Source organism: Acinonyx jubatus, chromosome B4 (genome assembly GCF_027475565.1).
Source record: "Acinonyx jubatus isolate Ajub_Pintada_27869175 chromosome B4, VMU_Ajub_asm_v1.0, whole genome shotgun sequence".
Taxonomy (NCBI): domain Eukaryota; kingdom Metazoa; phylum Chordata; class Mammalia; order Carnivora; family Felidae; genus Acinonyx; species Acinonyx jubatus.
In genome coordinates, this window is record NC_069387.1 from 88028877 (window position 1) to 88050306 (window position 21430).

The 21430-nt window shown below is 37.6% G+C and overlaps 1 protein-coding gene across 3 annotated transcripts in view; it reads left to right on the top strand.

Moving 5' to 3' along the window:
- TBK1 (TANK binding kinase 1) overlaps positions 1-21430 on the top strand; it is a 53109-nt gene that overhangs the window by 17178 nt on the left and 14501 nt on the right. For all 3 annotated transcript variants that reach the window (XM_027071342.2, XM_027071341.2, XM_053226453.1), the window contains exons 6-11: positions 5044-5204; positions 7876-7986; positions 12963-13142; positions 15378-15574; positions 16334-16392; positions 17249-17340. In XM_027071342.2, the coding sequence (XP_026927143.1) occupies positions 5044-5204; positions 7876-7986; positions 12963-13142; positions 15378-15574; positions 16334-16392; positions 17249-17340 (800 nt within the window). The remainder of the gene's footprint in view (positions 1-5043; positions 5205-7875; positions 7987-12962; positions 13143-15377; positions 15575-16333; positions 16393-17248; positions 17341-21430) is intronic.

The following is a 21430-nucleotide window of genomic DNA, read 5'->3' on the forward strand; positions in this document are numbered from 1 at the left end:
ATTTAGTGTCTTAAGTTGTTTGGTATATACTGTTATATATAACAGTATATAACCCCAAATTAATTTTTAGTTATATTTTGATAATCTTCTAATACAAAAACTTACAAATGGATTAGATTCATCCAACAAATATCTATGGGGTGCCTACTATGTGCCAGGCAGTGTTGTAGGCCCTGGAACTTCAGCCGTGAGCTGCATGCACACGATTCCTGCTCCTAGGGAACCCACATTCTAGTGGGGAAATAGTTAATAATTAAATAAGTAAATAAGATAAATTCAGATAATTAAAGTGTTGGGAAGACAATAAGGTAGTAATATTAACAACAACTAGCAGGAGAAAGATAGCTAGGGAAAGCCTCCTTTCAATCCTAAGTGATACTTAGATGATTAAAAAGAAGCAAGCCCAAGCCATGCAAAGATTTGGGGGAAGAGCATGACAAGCAGAGGGAACCAGGAACTGCAAAGGCTTAGAAACAAGAATGACCTTGGAAGTTTGAGAAACAGAAAGGATGGCAGTTTGGCAGAATTTAATGAGTGAAGGGGCAGGGGGTAGGAGTTGAATTTGGAGATATAAGCAGAGGCCAGCCAGAACATCAGAACATACAACCTAGTGGTTTCAACTCTGTATGACACCTCTCTCTCTCTCTCTCTCTCTCTCTCTCTCTCCCTTTAAGAGAGCAAGCACACACACCAGCAGGGGAGAGGGGCAGAGACAGGGAAGAAAGGAGAGGGGGAGAGAGAGAGAGAAGAATGAATGTTAAGCAGGCTCCATGTTTAGCCTGGAGCCCAACACAGGGCTCAATCCCACAACACTGGGATCATGACCTGAGCCAGAATCAAGAGTCAGACACACTCAACCACCCGAGCCATCCAGGCGCCCCAGTCACTTCCTTTTTGTAGCAAATGGTTTGCAGTGTTCCCTTCAGTGTCTTGAAATGAAATTCTTAGATATAATCAACTTGTATGCCTAATTAAGAGAATGACATATCACCTCAATAATATAAAAGAAAATATTTATAATAAATATCAGAGATATTTAATATATAAACGTTTAGGAATAACTTTACTGACAAATAATCCAATGCTTACACTTGCACGTATTATCATTTCCAGCACAAGTGCAGTGATAACTTGTATGTTCTGTTAATGAGTCCCACATCACAAGTGGTGGTGTCACTGACAGGATTTTCCAAACCAGTGAATAATTCTTAGTATTTTATAACTAAACAAAATAGATTTACGTAAAGGTACATTCTTGTAGCTACAAAAATACTTTGTGTACAAAAATATTTTACATTTATTTATAAGATGGAGTAATAGACTTACCACCTCCACAAATGTCTGGCAGAGTATTCAGAAGTCATGCTGGATATCAAAAGCTTAGTTTTCAGAACTGTTCCCTAGTCAGCAGGATGTCTTTCCCGTCTAGTCTCTGCCCACTAAATACCAGTAGCCCTTCCCGGTAACTGTGATGAGCAAAACAAACAGCCGTTACGCACCAGCCTTCATGAAGCTGATCGTCCACTATCAACTATTAATGTTTCACATATCCTAGGATCATTGTTTAACTTTTGCCTCTTAACAGACTTTTAAAATGGAAAAAAACAAAACATTAAATTAACTCCCAAGTTCATGCTGTACTCGAGGCTGAAATTTTACTCTAATCTATTTCCTATTTCAGATTATGCCCAGCCCTATTTTCATATACAGCATACCAGAAGTTATAAAAAGAGATAAATAATAGCCTGAAGCTCAGCAATCTAGAAGTATTTATATTTAAATGAAAATTTTTCTCATTTCGGAATTCCTAGACCAGATGTTAAATCTTCTCCCCTTTGTTTGTAAAAGTCCAAAGAAAATTTCAACATTCTTTCTTCCACCATTTTCAATATGAGGGATATCTTTTTTTTTCTTTTTTAAAAAAATATTTATTTATTTATTTTGAGAGAGAGTACATGCACACAAGCTGGGGAGGGGCAGAGAGAGAATCCCAAGCAGTCTCCATGCTGTCAGCACAGACAGAGCTCGACGTGGGGCATGATCCCACAAACCGTGAGATCATGGCCTGAGCCAAAATCAAGAGTCGGATGCTTAACCGACTGAGCCACCCAGACGTCCCTGTTATGGATATCTTAATAATGTAACCTGAGAGCTTTACAGTAGCTTTCTTCTCATGTTCCTATTCCAGATGTGGAGGCCCAGACCCAACAATATGAAGCCCTACACAAACACAAGTAGCACATTCAGGAGAGAGCCAATGAGCAGAGCTCATGTGTAACCAGCATATATTAAGCCAGTATTAGTCACTCTGTGGGAGAATTATATTATTTATTGCACCTTTTGTGGAAATTTCCCTGTCTTCTTCTAGAATCACTGTGTCTTCTCTTCCCAGCTTGGCACCCTCGTGTGGTAGGGGATATCAGGCATACACAGGTGCTCTTGGTCTGTTCACATCAACATTTAAACACTGAGTACCAGCTACTGTGTCAAAGGTCTGGCTGGTGCTTCTTTGGATAGTAGTTTATATGCTGTGCCACAGAACCAGCAAAACCACTGAGACCCCATATATCTGGTAGACATCTGTTTAGACACTCACTTCAAACCCCTCATGCTAATCACCTCTTGATTTCTCGTTAAAATGTATTTCCCAAAAGAGTGATTCCCCCATCCCCACCTCCCACCCTGCTGTACACACAGAAAATCCAGGGATGGTGACCCTTTGGAGTCATATTCACAGACCACATCATTTAGAAGCACCCTCCCCATAGTGTTTGTTACCTGCATTCATTCCCAGTCTCTTAGGCCACAGCCACATGCCACAATGTTGTAAGGCATTTGTTTTGATTTGGATGATGACTCTACTTTGGTCCTGAGTACACTCTTGTAGCTTTATCTTCCAAGAATTTTAAAGTTTCGGTGCATAACTTCTGTGAAGGCAGATGTCAGGAGGCTAAGCAAGTATGACTTCTGGTTGTACTCTGCAGAACTAAATGTCCGTCAGAATCTCTGTCTAGACCTGTAAGCTGCTAAGCCATATCATATAAGATTTATTGTACTCCAGGGGTGCCTGGGTGGCTCAGTCGTTTAAGCATCTAACTTCAGCTGATGTCATGATCTTGAGGTTCGTGGCTTTCAGCCCCACGTCGGGCTCTGTGCTGACAGCTCACAGCCTGGAGCCTGCTTTGGACTCGGTGTCTCCCTCTCTCTCTGCCCCTCCCCTGCTCACACACTCTCTCTCTCTCTCTCTCTCTCTCTCTGTCTCAAAAACAAATAAACATAGGGGCGCCTGGGTGGCTCAGTTGGTTGGGTGTCTGACTTCGGCTCAGGTCATGATCTCCCAGTTCATGGGTTCAAGCTCTGTGCTGATGGCTCGGAGCCTGGAGCCTGCTTTGGATTCTGTCTCCCTCTCTCTCTGCCCCTCCTTCACTTGCACTGTGTCTCTTTCTCACTCTCAAAAATAAACATTTAAAAAATTAACATAAATAAACAAACATTAAAAAAAATGGCGGGGCGGGGGGGGGGGGGTGGAGGACGCCTGGGTGGCTCAATCAGTTGAGCATCCGACTTAAGCTCAGGTCATGATCTCAGGGCTTGTGGGTTCTAGCCCCGCAATGGGCTCTGTGCTGACAGCTCAGAACCTAGAGTCTGCTTCTGTTTCTCTGTCTCCCTGTCTCTCTGCCCCTCCCCCACTCACGCTGTCTTTCTCTGTCTCTCAAAAATAAACATTAAAAAAAAATTTTTTTTTAATTAAAAATTTATCTGTACTCCATACATCTGTAGTGTAGCATCTTCTGGACTTAAAGTCATGTGTTTAACATCATACTAGTTACTTGTCTGGCCTACTAGATCCCCAATCAACCCAGTCAGACTAGTCCTCTGAAATAATTCTAAAAAATTTAATTTTTATCTTGGAGTCCTTATGACTTGCTCTGATGGATTGCATTTAAGAGATGAGAAAAAAGGAGTCAAGGCCACCTGATAGGTTTGGGGAATAAGTAACTGGATACGTGGTGGTACAGCTTACTTAGGGGATAAAGATTAGTAAGAAACCGGTTTGAGAGCAAGACCAAGAAGAGTCTATTTTGGACATGTGAAGTTTGAGCTACTTTTTGTTTTAATGTTCATTTACTTTTGAGACACAGAGCGTGAGTGGGGGAGGGGTAGAGAGAGAGAGGGAGACAGAGGATGGAAAGCAGGCTCTGTACTGATAGCAGCGAGCCCGATGGCAGGGCTCGAACTCACAATCTGAAAGATCATGACCTGAGCTGACATCAGACACTCAACACACTGAGCCACCCAGGCACCCCAAGTTTGAGCTACTTTTTAGACATTCAGGAAAACAGTAGAATATGTGAATCTGGAGCTCAGGGCAGGAAATAGTTTTGGGAGTTAAAGTATATGGGTAATTAATACCATAGGCCTCCTTGGGAGATGAGGAAATAAGGTAGTTATAAGTGTGGACAGCTACTTTGAGAAGTTTTGCTATCGTGGGAAAGAGAATTGGGTCATAGCTAGAAAGGGTTGTGAGGTCAATTTAGGTTTTTAAAACATAGGAGATCTTAAAGGATGTTATGTAAGCTAAAAGGACTGATCCAGTAGGAGGAAATTGATGCATAAAATAAAAAGGGTAATTGCAGGAATTGATTTCTGGAATTGGTGAGACATTAGTAGTATGGGTTCCATAGCACGGATGGAAAAGTTAGCCCTTGATAGGACTAGTTCCATCATAACTGGAAAGTAGGCCTAGAGTCTAGACACAGATTCAAGAAGGTTGGTGTTTGGTAAAAAGCATAAGGGAGAATTGATCTCTTTTGCTTACATTTCCTCATTGAAAGACAAAGTGAGGTCATTGAAATTGAGAGTCAAAAGAGGGTGGTGTTGGAGGTTTGAGGAGGGAAAAGACGACATGAAGTAGTCTTTTCAGATTGGGAAAGTGAAATTATTAGGGAAATTTGAAGGACTTTGTAGGCATTATTAAATACCCATTTGTGTGTAATGTATTACCATAGAACACAAGTTAGTTCCTTCATCCTTTTTTTTAAGCATCCTGATATGTATGAGAGAGCAGTGCTAAGAAAAGATCATCAGAAGAAATACGGAGCAACAGTTGATCTTTGGAGCATTGGGGTAACGTTTTACCATGCAGCTACTGGATCACTGCCGTTCAGACCATTTGAAGGGCCACGTAGGAATAAGGAAGTGATGTAAGTGATTTCTCCATCTAAAATTAGAAATAATTTTTAAAGTGTATTTTTGCTTTATTTTGTTTTGTCATATGTTAGAGGTATATGCTAATGAAAATTGATTTAGCCATCATTTCTGATATTTTAAGCTATTTGGTTTTGAATAAGAGTGCAGCCTTATAAAGTGCATAGGCATAATTTTTCTTATTGTGTTAAAATATCTTATGTACAAAGTGTAAATGGCATCCAGTCTTTGGCCCATCATTAAAAATACACTGCTTTCTGGATTATATTTCAGAAATGTTATATATGTTTATTTCTTTTTGTGTACTACTTATCAGGGATTTTCTTTTATGTAACTGAAAAAAAATTGTACTTCTGTGGAGTACCAGAACCATTACCAGATGTAAAAGAAATAAAATTTTTACCCTGAACTGATCTGATTTCTTTTACCATTTCAAAAATAACATTTAATATACTATCAAATTTTTTTCTAATGTTGTGGTTTCAGTCCAAAGACTGAATGCATTTTACTAGTACATTATACCTTTATGTTTTGCCATAATTATTAGAAAATAGTTGCTGTGTGTAAAATCACTGTTGTAAACCAGATAATGGAGGAAAAGAGATGGAATTCTAGATGTGAAATTTATTATATAACATCTGTACACTGACCACGCACTTTTTTATTGTGAGAGAAATTAGCGAATGACCTTGCTTCCTGAGAAATAGCCATTCCACCTTACGAGGTTATGAATGTTGTTTAGAGAATGTTTGGGGACAGTAACTCACTGACAGCCCAGTGTATCCAATCGTTCTTTAAATCTTACCTTTTCCCTCAGACCTTTATATTTGACCAGGCCTTTTGTAAGCAAACACGACTTAAATAATCACAACTGTAAAAATACAGTCTTTAATCTCATCTCAGGAAATTGAGGGAGAAGCATATTTTTCTGTTTGTTGATTTCAGGAGGTAAAACCAGCTGATATAATGACTTTTGCTAAAACCTGGATATCTACCTGTTTTCAGCAAGGACAGAGCACCTCTTCATGGGAAGAAGACATCCATTACTATAGTGATGATTTTGGTGTAACATCATTTTGAGCCTGCTTTGCAGCAGCGTCCATTTTGTAAAATCTCTTCATTAATGAAGGCTGAGAGTAAATTCGTGTTTTTCTCATTGAACATAAGTTGTGCCTAACAGTTTACCATGTTTTTATTGTCGTACATACATTTTAAAGCATTTGAGGCATTTCTTGCTGTCCTAAAAATGGATTAAATAAAAGCATGATGTTCCTTAATAAAGGAAACATGTGACCCATCAGCAACTAGAAATACCTGATAACTTTGTCATCATGTGCACAGATACACCATTAGAAGAGTTTTCTTTCTTTATATGCACAGAAACTCTGGTTTTGGGGAACACTGATAATGAACGTTGAGAGGTGCTTGAAGTAGTAATAACACCTGTTTTACTATCAAAGGATGCATCTGCCTCACATTATAGCTGTGTTGCCCCCTCAGTGTCTCATTTACATGTTGTCAATGTACTTTTATATGGATCTTATCAACATTAGTAAAGCTTTTCTAAGAATGTTAAGCACTCCTTTAAGGATTCTGTTTTCATTCTATTCATTTATTTTTTCTTGCATAAACTCACATATCTCTACTTACTCCTCCACAATCAGGCCTTTCTCATGTGAATGTACCTTATTTTTCACATTAATTTCCTTCTTCTGTGAAAACTCTGTTAAGGCAGAAACCCCACCAGCTGCCTCTTTAGGAAAGAGGCAAGTGATCCAAATCAGTGGTACTACTGGTTTGTTGTACTTTTTAGAGAAAAAATGATTTTTCTCAGAGCACATTTATGTAGACGTTAAATAAACAAAAAATTATGCCCAAAATAATATCTATAAATTCATCGAAGACAGCTGTATTAGGTTTCACATTTTCACCTGGATGAAAGTATTCCAGAAGGCATGAACTTTTATTTCTCTCTCACTCTCAGGTTTTGTTTAGGAAAGTGCTGAAACCTAAGAGGCTGCTTTTATTGACTTGCTGCATCTTTTATAGTATTCGTTTGCTTCCCCATCCATCTCTTTCTTCCGGTCATCTTTATTTTTATCACCTACCTCAAGGATCAAATTCAATTTGGCTTTTAATTTTGGTACACACACCTATTCCTGTATGTGTATATATTTTTTCAATATGCAAAGAATCTTTCTGATACTATGCTGTGTATAGTTTTGTCTTCTTTAAAAAAAAATCAGGCTGTTGTTCATTCTGCAGTAATTTCACAGTCCAATTGACTGCCTGTGGATAATTTGGGTAAAAGGGATTTTAATGGCCTAGAGATATTCTGTAACATAACTTTTTTTGTGTTTGCTCGATTTTTTCAGATGGAAAAAGTTAATATTTTTGTTGTGAACATCAAGCTGCTGTTATATGGCACTCTGAGATCCCAATGAAAATTAATTATGGCATATATAAAATAATCGTACAACCACTATTCTACTTCAGTCAGTCAGATTCAAAGTATTTTGATTGTTTTATGGATCCTGTGAACATCAATCACAAAGTTTCGTCTAGTAGATAATTGTAGGTGCAACTGAGGAAATATTTTTGCAAAGCCCATTGATAGGCTCTGCAATGAGGAACTGCTTAATTTATTCTCCATCTATTCCTCCCAAGGTACAAAATAATTACTGGAAAGCCTTCTGGTGCAATATCTGGAGTACAGAAAGCAGAAAATGGACCCATCGACTGGAGTGGAGACATGCCTATTTCTTGCAGTCTTTCTCGGTCAGTGTGGTGTATGCAGCTCTTCTTTTTTTGCACTTTGGTGTTTGGGATCTTCGTTGAGTAAAGTCACAGATACTGAAGTGTAGTTTGGTTTGGGGTTTTTTTGTTTGTATGTTGTTGTTGTTTTTAAGATTTTACTATGTTTTAGATGTGCTTTGGTAGGTGATTTTAGTCTTTGTGGCAATGTAAAGATGAATTCTTGATCTATATGCATAATTTTGCCAGAGGTCTGTTAGGGCAGAAGGCATACATTTTCAGGATTGCTAATCATTAGTCTTAGAATTCTGTCCAGTGTAGGAATCCAGCTTAGGGACCTTTGTATCTTTTATATTCATCATCCATATTGATGGACCACAAATGGTGATACAGATAGGAATAACTAGAGTTGTAAAAAACAAACCCTCAAGAAGTTTATTTAGTTTTGTTTAATTTTTTTATTTTGGAGAGAGAGAGTGAGTGGCGGAGAGGGGCAGAGGCAGAGAGAGAGAGAGAGAGAGAGAGAGAGAGAGAGAGGGAATCTTAAGCAGGCTCTGTGCTCAATACAGAGCCTGATGTGAGGCTCGATCTCATGACCCTCAGATCATGACAGAGCTGGAAGCAAGAGTGGACCCTTAACCTACTGAGCCACCCAGGTGCCCCAAACACTCGAGAAATTTAGTATTATCTTCATTTTTTAAAAATATTCATATTATTGAAAAGGTAAGAATTAATAGTTTTCTACTACATTTTTCAGCATTGCAAATGTTCAGATGGGTCTTTTTTAACTTAGTAGCCAGAACTCAGAAACGTTATTATTGTCAGACATGAATTCTGTTATCACACAGAAAAATTTAAGGAGAAAGAAATTAAAAGTAGAGAGTAAATTATTTTAGATTTTACTCTGGAAATAAAGCCAAAACACTCATCAATATTCAGAATTTCTGATTCCTGGGGCTCCTGGGTGGCTCAGTCAATTAAGCATCCATCTCTTGATTTTGGCTCAGGTCATGATCTCATAGTTCATAAGATCAAGCCTTGCATCAAGCTCCACACTGACAGGGTGGGGCCTACTTGGGATTCTGTCTCACCCTCCCTCTCTGCCCTTCTGCTGCTCATGCGTGCATGCACCCTCTTTCTCTCAGAAAGAAAGAGAGAGAGTGAGAAAGAAAGAAGAAAGAATTTCTGATTATTGAATTAACTTCCATCTTTCCTGAGTATGGCAGTTATATAATCCACAAGTAATACAGGTTATGATTTACTGGCTTAACTACCTATTATAATTTGTGGGTGCTTTTTGTATGATTTTCTACATATAAAAAAAAGAAAGAATTTAAATATTTAATATTTTAAATATTGAATATTATTATTTAAATCATCTATATCATAAGCTAATAAAATATCACCTATCATTTTATATATCAATGTCTGCGAAACTCATTTAAACTAAGAGTTCTAATTCTAAAATCATTTTTGAAAACTATTCTGACAGTTTCATTTTTGTGTGTTGTTTAAAGAAGTCTCCAAAACAAAATTGGGTCATGCAGCCAGCATTATGAAGAGACATTCATTTCATTCGGGAACAGAAATTGCATATTGTCATAGTGATTTGTGTTAACTTTTGATTTAGAAAATACTCATTTTTGGAATCTCAGGCAAAACATAAAATGTAAAGGGGTCAGGAAGTGAACACTGGCTTTTTAATAATTGCTGAAACTTAGAATCAGTAATTTGACAATCTGAACTGTAGATTACATATTTCAGGAGGGTAGCAGGTCTTAACCTGCCTAATTAGTCTTGAGCATACCGAGTTATAAATTCTTTGATATAAATTGCTTAGGTAACAGAAAGCATATTATATAATCTTACGGGGTTTTTTTAATAGTAAGGACTTCAAGTACTACAAATCAGCAGTGAAAACGACTATCAAAAATAAAGCAACTATAAAAAAAGATAACCATCACTTCTTATATGTATTAGCCAAGACTGATAACAAGGGAGAAAAACCTAAGTCAGCTCGTTTAAGTAAAGAAGGATATAGATTGGCCTTGTAATTAAAAGTATACATATGTATGTGACTCAAAGCCCAGCTGAATCCTTGGACTCAGACTGTGTCGTCAAGACTTGGTCTCTTCAAATTGTTCAGGTCTGCTTCTGTCTGATTTGTTTTTACTTTAGGTCAGCCACAAGGTGGCTGCTACCATTCCCAGACTCACACTCTCAAAGCTTTGAAAGCCCAGTGGGAAGACAGACTTTCTTGCCTGATAGTTTGAACAAAGACTTCTAGGTTGATTCTCAGTTCACTAACCTGCATGCTATCACCTGCTCACCTCCAACTAATCATAATAACCATACCTGGCTGTCATGCCCATCTCTGCACAGGGAGATAGTAGAGGAGAGGTATGGATTCTCTTACAAAAGGAGGGAGAATAGATACCTGTTAGTCAAAACTTAAAATATCCACTACTAGGGCACCTGAGCAACTCAGTCGGTTGAACATTCGACTCTTGATTTCGGCTCAGGTCATGGCTCTAGGCCATGTGTGTTAGTCTCCATGCTGAACATGAAGCCTGCTTAAGATTCTCTCTCCCTCCACTCCTCTCCCTGCCATCTGCCCCCTTCTCCCGCTTGTATGTGCACTCTCTTTCTCTCTGTCCAAAATAAAAAAAAAAAATAAGATCTCCACTACCTACTTTAAAAACTCTTAACAAAGATTTTTTCCAGTGTCTGCTATATAGTCAAGAATGTATTTTTTTTTACTTTTTTTTCTTAATGTTTATTTTTTATTTTTGAGAGAGAGAGAGCATAAGTAGGGGAGAGGCCGAGAGAGAAAGGGAGACAGAATCTGAAGCAGGCTCCAGGCTGTCAGCACAGAGCCCTATGCGGGGCTTGAACCCATGAACCATGAGATCATGACCTGAGCTGAAGTTGGATGTTTAACCGACTGAGCCACCCAGGCGCCCCAAGAATATATTTTTAAAACTATTTGAAATTATCCATAATTGAGAGTCTATTTGAATATATTGTGTAATTCATTGAAAGCATGAGAAAGAAAAAAGGTCCTTCCATTTTTTTTTTTTTTTTTTTAATCTAAGCCTACAAGGGGCGCCTGGGAGGCTCAGTTGGTTAAGCATCTGACTTCAGCTCAGGTCAGATCTCACAGTATGTGAGTTCAAGCCCCGCGTCGGGCTCTGTGCTGACAGCTCAGAGCCTGGAGCCTGCTTCAGATTCTGTGTCTCCCTCTCTCTCTGCCCCTCCCCTGCTCATGCTGTGTCTCTCTCTGTCTCAAAAATAAATAAAAACATTTTTAAAACTTAAAAAAAAAACCTAAGCCTACTAGTCAAAGATTATCTCTAGTTGAATTGGCACTAGTTGATTGTCAGATGATTACATTAATTTTACTTACTGAAGAAGTATACTTCAAAAAAAATAGCAGTATACTACAAAAGGCATGTAAATTCAGCATTAAAAATTATATATTTGAGGGACATCCTGGGTGGCTCAGTTGGTTAAGCTTCCAATTCTTGATTTTGGTTCAGGTCATGATCCCATGGTCTCGGAAATCGAGCCCCAAATCGGGCTCTGCACTAACAGCAAGGAGCTTGCTTGGGATTTTCTCCTTGTTTCTCTGCGTGCCCCCCACCCCCCCCCCCGCCCCTGCTTGCTCTCTCTGTCTCTGTCTCTCAAAAATAAGTAAACTTAAAAAAATTATATATTGGAGAGGCATATTAAAAGGACATTAGAGGTGCCTGGGTGGCTCAGTCAGTTAAGCGTCTGAATTTCGTAGTTCTTGAGATTGAGCCTCACATCAGGCTCTCTGCTGTGGAAACAGTTCCCGCTTTGGATCCTCAGTCCCCTTCTCCCTCTGCCCCTTCCCAGCTCAGGCCCATGCACTTTCTCTCAAAAATAAATAAATAAATAGATTGATAGATTGATTAGATAAGTAGATGGACAAATAGACATTAAAGGGATGCCTGACCTGGGGCGCCTAGGTGGCTCAATCAGGTAAGCATCTAACTCTTGATTTCAGCTCAGGTCATGCTCACGGTTCGTTGCGTTCAAGCCCTGCTAAATGCACAGAGCACAGAGCTTGCTTAAGATTCTCTCTCCCCTCCCCTCTCTCTCTGCTCCTCCTCATTCTCTCTCTCTTTCTCTCAAAATAAATAAATAAACTTTTTTAAAAAAAGGTGGAGGGGGGGGCCCTGGATGGCTCAGTCAGTTAAGCATCTGACTCTTGATTTCAGCTTAGGTCATGATCTCATGGTTCAGGAGTTCAAGCCTCACATCGGGCTCTGTGCTGTTAGCATAGAGCCTGCTTGGGATTTTTTTCTCTCCTTCCCTCTCTCTCTCTCTCTCTGTCTCTCTGCCCCTCCCTCACTCTCACACAGACTCTCTCTCAAAAATAAATAAACTTAAAAAAAAAAAACAAAGGACATTAAAAACCCTGAAATTAAAACATTATCTTATCCTCATAACTGCCTGATTCTAATCAACTGATCTCACCTGGATAGCCATGTATATATACATATATAGATTGTGTTTGGAAAAATGAGAAAACTTGGGAAGGGACGAATCAAAGAGAATAATCAATAAAAGATAAGTTAACATAAAAATACCATAATCCCAGGGGCACCTGGGTGGCTCAGTTGGTTAAACATCAGACTCTTGGTTTCGGCTCCGGGTTATGATCTCGCAGTTCATGAATTTGAGCCCCACATCAGGCTCTGTGCTGGTGGCACAGAGCCTGCTTGGAATATATTCTCTCTCTCTCTCTCTCTCTAAATAAACAAACTTTTTAAAAAATACCATAACTCCTGATGCATTGACAAGTAATTTTAAACCAAGGTTACCTGACATTCTGAAAAGTTGGCAGATTTTTTTAAATCTTAAATTAATCTAAGTAATAGCAATTCCTTTGATTTGTTGGTAAATATTATGATTTTGTATCTGGACAGAATGTAACATTCACTCTTCAAGTAACTTTTTCAATACTATTTTAGGGGTCTTCAAGTTCTACTTACCCCTGTTCTTGCAAACATCCTTGAGGCAGATCAGGAAAAGTGTTGGGGTTTTGACCAGTTTTTTGCAGAAACTAGTGATATACTTCATCGGATGATAATTCATGTTTTTTCACTGCAACAAATGACAGCTCATAAGATTTATATTCATAGCTACAATACGTAAGTACCTCTTTATACTTTCATCCTGTATCATAATGTTGTGTTTTGTTTTGTAATTATCTTCCTAAATTAGAAGAGGAAATGGAAAAGATGTCTCAGCTTCTCTAAAGGTACCTACCCACTTCTCACTTAGGAAATTATGTTTGAGCCTGGTTAGTACTTGGATGGGAAATTATGTTTGAGTGTTTACTGAATTCTTTTTTGCTTATTTTTGGAGTAAAAAGATCAATTTTCTACTTTTATAAAACATACAGGTAAATTAGCTTGTTCTTAAACTGCAACTTTTACAAGACTATTTTTGTTTCTATGCCTTCTCTCTTACATAATCACATAACCACAAATAACATCCACAAATCCATAAATGGGCTGGGTTTTATTAAGAGTATTATGGTCAGGGTCACCTGGCTGAGTCAGTAGACCATGCGACCCTGAGTTCAAGCCCCATGTTGGGCATAGAGCCGACTTACAAAAAAAAAAAAAAAAAAAAGAAAGAAAAAAATTTACGAGTACTATCCTATCATTTAAAAAACGTTAAAGCGTAAGTCTTAAATATAGCTAGCGTAGTTATTATTTGCATATGTGGCATAAACCCCTTATTAGGTGCTGGAGAAGCAATCATTTGTTTTACCTAAACAAAAACACATTGTACCTATATTATAAAAAAAATCTACCTATGTGATAGAACTGCATTTAACTAAATACACTCACACTTACATGTAAAGCTAAGGAAATCTGAATATCATAGGTGGATTATATCAGTATCCATATCCTGGATAGGATACATATACTATTTATATAGTATAATAATATATCATATGCAGGATGTTACCATTGGGGGACACTGGGTGAAGGGTATATGGTATCACTGTGTATGATTTCTTACAACTGCATGTCAGTCTACAGTGACCTCAAATGTTTTTTAAAATGAAGGGGGCACGGGGCGCCTGGGTGGCTTGGTTGGTTAAGTGTCTGACTTCGGCTCAGGTCATGATCTCACGGTCCATGAGTTCGAGCCCCGTGTCGGGCTCTGTGCTGACTGCTCAGAGCCTGGAGCCTGCTTCGGATTCTGTGTCTCCCTTTCTCTCTGCCCCTCCCCTGTTCATGCTCTGCCTCTCTCTGTCTCAAAAATAAATAAACGTTAAAAAAAAAAAAATTAAAATGAAGGGGGCAGCTCTTTCTGCCCTCGGGTCCTGTCCCTGTGCTATAATAAAAACACCTTTTGTACTGAAAAAAATAAAATAAAAATAAAATGAAGGGGAAAAAACATTGCACCCATTCTGTGTGCCTTAATGTCTGTTTTGACAAGAGTCAAATAGCAGTTCTGATATCTTATAAAACCTTTACTGGCAATTAATGTATTCAGGAATAAAATTAATTAGATAAAGTAATATTTTAAGTACTAATATGTAATATGTATAATATACTGTTAATATAAACATAAAAATACAATATAATGAATAAAATAATATTAATATAAAATCAGATTAAATGTGTATTATTCCTCTTTATTTTGTTATGTAATAGCGTGAATAAATCTGTGTCAGAGCTAGGTGTTGGCAACTATTTCATTTTAAGAACGTATGTGAACATTAAAAAGCCCACCCAAGCCTGAGCCAGATCACAGCCTTTCCACTGAAATGTCTCTTTGATTGCATAGATCTGTTTAGGGAGAATCTACTTTTTCCCCTAAAACATCATTTTGAAAATACCTGGTTGTATTAATTCATTCAACAAATATTTATAGTCACGTCACAGATACCACTGTGAGTTCTTTGTCATTTAATCCTCACAGCAGCTCTGTGAGGTGGGTACTATCACTTGTGTTTTATAGACGAGGAAACAGCATAGAGGTGTTAAGTAACTTAAGGTATTTCAGCAAGTCAGTATAACTGGAATTTGAACCCACGTAGTCTGATCCAGAGTCCTTGCTCTAAAGTGCTGTGTTATGTTGTCTCCCCATTATTCAACATGAAGAATCCTGTATCTTATACATATTCAGTATAGGGTTCAGACATAAAAGTATTCTATAATGGATTACTGCATAGACAGGTCTGTGCAATTTTCAGTTTAATAGACATTATAGTATCCACATCAACAAGACAGTGTTTCTATACACCTGCCGTGATCTGAAGTATCTCTTAGAAAGAAATGTTGTACCTCCCTCCCCCCCACACACACAGATTTACTTCTTACTCCATCCCAGTAATGTTGTCCCTTTGCATTTTTCTCACACAGTGCTACTGTATTTCATGAACTGGTATATAAACAAACCAAAATTATTTCTTCAAATCAAGAACTTATATATGAAGGACGACGTTTAGTTATAGAACCTGGAAGACTGGCACAGCATTTTCCTAAAACTACTGAGGAAAATCCCATCTTTGTAGTGAGTCGGGAACCTCTGAGTACCATAGGATTGATATATGAGAAAAGTAAGTTGGAATTTTTCTAGTGTTCTTCATAGCCATTAAAAAAAAAAAATGACCTGTAAAAATGAATGGCATCTTCGTAAAGTTGATTGATGAGGACAGTAAGGTAGAATTTTCATAAACTTAAAAATTTTGTAAATGAGTTGAATGAGACTAGTAATAAAATTGAAAAGCCTTGTAGGAACATAATTTGACCTTAACTATTTTGTGTCATAAAATGGTAGTTTGTCATGTATGTTTTACTGTAGCTCTCTGCTTTTAGTATTTTACTAACATTCAAAATAACCTTTTATATCACAAGTTTGAGCCAATATTTATTGTGTCCACTGTGAATAGGACACTTTGTCAGGCTTTGGAGTCTGTGAAAAATTAGATCTACATTTTGGAATCTTAAATTATTAATTGTACTGGTGAAAAAAAAATTACCCAGATTTTTACTTTTCTGTTTGGATCTTTGGGATTTGATTTAGATTTAAAGAGAATCATTGAGCTTGTGTTGTATTGGAATATATCTAAGAAAAGAACTAAACTCCTTAGAAATATTTTGGGTAATTTCTTAGTTGTTAAGGAATGAGCATTTTTGCTTCAAGTGATTTTTTTTTTTTTAACCAGGAAAAGAACATAAAAGAGTTTTGTTACTAATGTTTAATTTGGGGGTAATGTAGATGTTAATGTTTAATTTAGAGATTGCTATATAAAAGCTATAGTAATTTATTCAAAATACTTTATTTCTGATTTTAATTTTTTTACTTCATATTTCAGTTTCCCTTCCTAAAGTACATCCACGTTACGATTTAGATGGGGATGCTAGCATGGCTAAGGTTAGTGTTTAATTAAGTTACTATGTAAACATCTGAATTAAAATTATCTTATCAACAATGGAAGCAATAAAATGTATTATCTTTACATACGCCTATATGATTTAGGAAATTATTCATTTAAGTTGTCATCCATTGCAGGGGCGCCTGGGTGGCTCAGTCGGTTAAATGTCCGACTTAGGCTCAGGTCATGATCTCATAGTTTGTGAGTTTGAGCCCTGCATCGGGTTCTGTGCTGACAGCTCGGAGTCTGAGCCTGCTTCAATTCTGTGTTTCCCATTCTCTCTGCTCCTCCCTGGCTCGTGCTCTATCCCTGTCTGTCTCTCAAAAATATAATGTTCAAAAAAAAAAAATTGTTACCCAATGCAGATTATTTTGTTCTTTTTTGTTAATTTTTTTTTAACATTTATTTAACTTTGAGAGACAGAGTGAGACAGAGCATGAGTGGGGGAGGAACAAAGAGAGAGAGGCGGGGACCCAGAATCCAAAGCAGGCTCCAGGCTCTGAGCTGTTAGCACAGATCTCAATGCAGGGCTCAAGCCCACAGACCATGAGAGACCATGACCCAAGCCGAAGTCAGACGCTTAACTGACTGAGCCACCTGGGCACCCCTCTTTCTTCCTTATATCTTTTGTTAAATTCCTAAGAAAATTTTCTCTATTGAGGCAGAACATGTTTAACATTATCATGTTAAGGCTGAAATATTTATTGTATCTGTCCTTAGCTTTTAGAAATTGGTAGTTTGTGTTTTTAAATTAACCTGATAAAAATATATAAGCTTGAAAATTTTTATGTAAAAGTTTTTCTTATCCTGTACCACAATTTGCACCAAATACTGACATTTGTGTTTCTTCATTAGGCAATAACAGGAGTTGTATGTTATGCTTGTAAAATTGCCAATACCTTGCTGCTTTATCAGGAATTAATGCGAAAGGGGATACGATGGTTGATGTAAGTAATAGACTGAAATTTGAAAATGAGTGGTAACCACTCCATCATTGATACTTTACCTCTTCAGACTAAGAAGCATCAAGTGCTTGGGGTTTTTTATTGTTTGGTTTGGTTTGGTTTTTAAAGATTTTATCTTTCCTTTTTTAATTTTATTTTTTTGAGAGAAAGAGACAGAATGGGAGCAGGAGAGGGGGCAGAGGGAGAGAGAGAAAGGGAGAGAGAGAATCCCAACCTGGCTCCATGCTCTGTGCAGAGCCCAGCACAGGGCTCCATCCCACAAACTGTGAGACCATGACCTGAGGTGCAGTCAAGAGTCACATGCTCAACTGACTGAGCCACCCAGGCTCATTCCTAAAGATTTTATTTTTAAGTCATCTCTACACCCAGTGTAGGGCTCGAACTCACTACCGCAAGATCCAAAGTCACATGCTCCACCTACTGAGCCAGCCAGGCACCCATTCTGTAATATTATAATACATTTGTTTCACATTTGGTGTACAAAACATTTAGCAACTATTTTTTTATTTGATTCCTGCAGCAGCTTGTGAGATACATAGGACAAATAGTATCTGAATTTTAAAACTTATGCCACACTGTACGTACAGGGTGATGGTAAATGAATTCTTTTTCCAAGGACTTGACTCAGCTGTCATTTCACTCTCTTGGTGGGTGGGCTTTGGCATTGTTGTAATCCAAGATATTCTGGACTTGTTTTAGAATTCTAGCCCCAGGCAACCTCTCATATGCTTTCTGTCTATATAGATTTGCCTATTCGAGACACTTCATATAAATGAAATTATACAGTGGAGTACACACTCACCTTGACAAGCAATAAGAGCTGTTGGTTTTTTTTTTTTTTTAAGTAAATCATGTTAATATCGTTACTCTGGGTCAGAATATTGATTAATTAAGTATTATCTTTCCTGAAAGTGACCCTAAGAAATATTTTGTGGATGAATATGATTTGCCCCCCCCTTTTTTTTTTTTTTACTTTTCATGATTTGTAGATGTTCTTTCCATCTGATAGAAGTAGAGAATAAATGGTCTCTCTTGAACATCATGCCTCTGGTTTCTGTACACCATCATTTAAGGCTTTTGAATTTTATACGCACACAGCAATGGCCTCGTGTTCCCTGGGATCATAATGCCCTTTGGCCTAGTGCTTGTGACAGTTTATATGTACCTCCCTCACGCCTATCCTTCCCTTCTTACGAAAGCTTGTCATCATTCTCATTCTGCTGGTGCTTTAAGAAGAAAAAAGAATGACACTTTTTTTGTTAAACTCATAAATTTATGGGGTTTTTTTTTAGGTGTTCACATATCCAGCTTATAAGCCTATGCTTTTCTCTTTCCATTAAGAAGGCTTTTTGTTTTTACTAAATAATTTCTGGAAAAATCTGAGTGTTGACTCCATTTACTTTTGTGGTATTGTAACTAACAGCTCTCGTGTTCTCTTGTTCTTGTTATGTACCACAGTCACTGCTCCGTGAAGCTTTTATTCCTTTTACCTATTAACTTTTAGTTTAATAAGTCATGAGAAAATAGTTTTTTGTTTTGCTTTGGTTTTTGGTTTGGGGTTTTTTTTGAAAATGGGTTTTGTTTTTTTTTAATTTTTTTATTTAAAAAAATTTTTTTAATGTTTATTTATTTTTTGAGAGAGAGAGAGTGAGTGTGAGCAGAGGCGGGGCAGAGAGAGAGAGGGAGACACAGAATCCGAAGCAGGTTCCAGGCTCTGAACTGTCAGCACAGAGCCCGATGTGGGGCTCAAACCCACAAGCTGTGAGATCATGCATGACCTGAGCCGAAGCCGGATGCTTAACCGACTGAGCCACCCAGGCACCCCGAAAATGGTTTTTAATGTAGACCACTGCTGGCAAGCTTTTTCAGTTAGTAATTTTTTTTCCTTTTTTTTTTTTTTCACCAATAAAGGACTTTATTTGAAATCTGTATCTATTCCATGTTTCAAACATGACAGTTTTGTATTAGAAATACAGCTCTCTGCCGCTAACTATGGGGGATATTTGCCCTGCTAATTAACCAAAATTAAAAGGATCCAAAGAGACAGAGAGTGACCAAAGAAAGCCTCTGATGGTCTATGAACTTGAGCTCCTGTCTCTCATACTCCTTTGTTGTTAATTTTTTTTAATCAAAATATATTTTTTTAGGAATAGAATTTAGTGATTAATCACTTAATAACACCTAGTGCTCATCCCAGAGTCCTCCTTAATGCCCAGTACCCCCTCAGCACTTCCTCCCACCCAACACCCCACCACCAACCTTCAACTTGTTCTCTGTATTTAGGAGTCTCTTATGGTTTATCTTCCTCTCTGTTTTTACGTTATTTTTGCTTCCCTTCCCTTATGTTCATCTGTTTTGTATCTTAAAGTCCTCATATGAGTGAAATCATAAGATATTTATCTTTCTCTGACTTATTTTGCTTAGCATAATACACTCTAGTTCCATCCACATTGTTGCAAATGACAAGATTTCATTCTTTTGATTGCCGAGTAGTACTCCGTTGTATATATATATATACCATATCTCTTTTATCCATTCATCTATTGATGGACATTTGAGCTCTTTCTGTACTGTAGTGCAATTGCTGGGTAAAAGGGTAGTTCTATTTTTAATTGTTTGAGGAACCTCCATACTGTTTTCCGGAGTGGCTGCACCAGTTTGTGCTCCCACCAACAATGCAAAAGAGATCATCTTTCTATGCATCCTCACCAATATTCGTGTTGCCTGAGTCGTTAATTTTAGCCATTCTGACAGGCGTGAGGTGGTATCTCATTGTGGTTTTGATTTGTATTTCCCTGATGATGAGTGATGTTGAGCATTTTTTCATGTGTCGGTTGGCCATCTGGATGTCTTCTTTGGAAAAGTGTCTATTCATGTCTTTGGCCCATTTCTTCACTGGATTATTTGTTTTTTGGGTGTTGAGTTTGATAAGTTCTTTATAGATTTTGGATACTAACCCTTTATCTGATATGTCATTTGCAAATATCTTCTCCCATTCCGTCAGTTGCCTTTTAGTTTTGCTGATTGTTTGTGCAGAAGCGTCTTATCTTGATGAGGTCCCAATAGTTCATTTTCACTTTTGTTTCCCTTGCCTCTGGGTGACATGTCAAGTAAGAAGTTGCTGTGGTTGAGGTCAAAGAGGTTGTTGCCTGTTTTGTCCTGTAGGATTTTGATGGTTTCCTGCCTTACATTGAGGTCTTTCATCCATTTTGAGTTTATTTTTGTGTATGGTGTAAGAAAGTGATCCAGGTTCATTCTTCTGCATGTCGCTGCCCAGTTTTCCCAGCACCATTTGCTGAAGAGACTTTTTTCCACTGGATATTCTTTCCTGCTTTGTCAAAGATTAGCTGGCCATACGTTTGTGGGTCTATTTCTGGGTTCTCTATTCTGTTGCATTGATCTATGTGTCTGCTTTTGTGCCAGTACCATACTGTCTTGATGATTATAGCTTGAAGTCCAGAATTGTGATGCCTCCAGCTTTGATTTTCTTTTTCAGGATTGCTTTGGCTATACGGGGTCTTTTCTGGTTCCATACAAATTTTAGGATTGTTTGTTCCAGGTCTGTGAAGAATGCTTGGTAGTATTTTGATAGGGATTGCCAGTTAGTAAATATTTTAGACTTTGTGGGCCATATAAGGTCTCTTATTTATTTATTTATTTATTTATTTTTACAGCCTTTAAAAATATAAGTATCATTCTTAGCAAAAGCAAACATCAGGCCTTAGTTTGTTGACCCTTAATGTAGACCAAAAGCCCTCCAGTTTTATTATTAATTATGTCATCCTCCTCCTTCAGAGATCATAATTTATGAGCAATAAAAATTAATTCTGGTGGTATAAAGCATAACACACATGGCTTATTTGTATGATTGTAGTTTAGTTTACACTCTTTAATATAATTTTAATGCCTTAGATTTCTAAACTGTTAATCCAATAAGTAGTAACTAATGGCCCGTGCCCTAGATATGTATAAGGGTCACAGAGATGCTTTCAGTAATAAAAAGTGAATTGGCGAGACTCAGGCCAAGGGGGACAAAAATGAATTGGCTTTCATAATATAAGACTGTTAATAA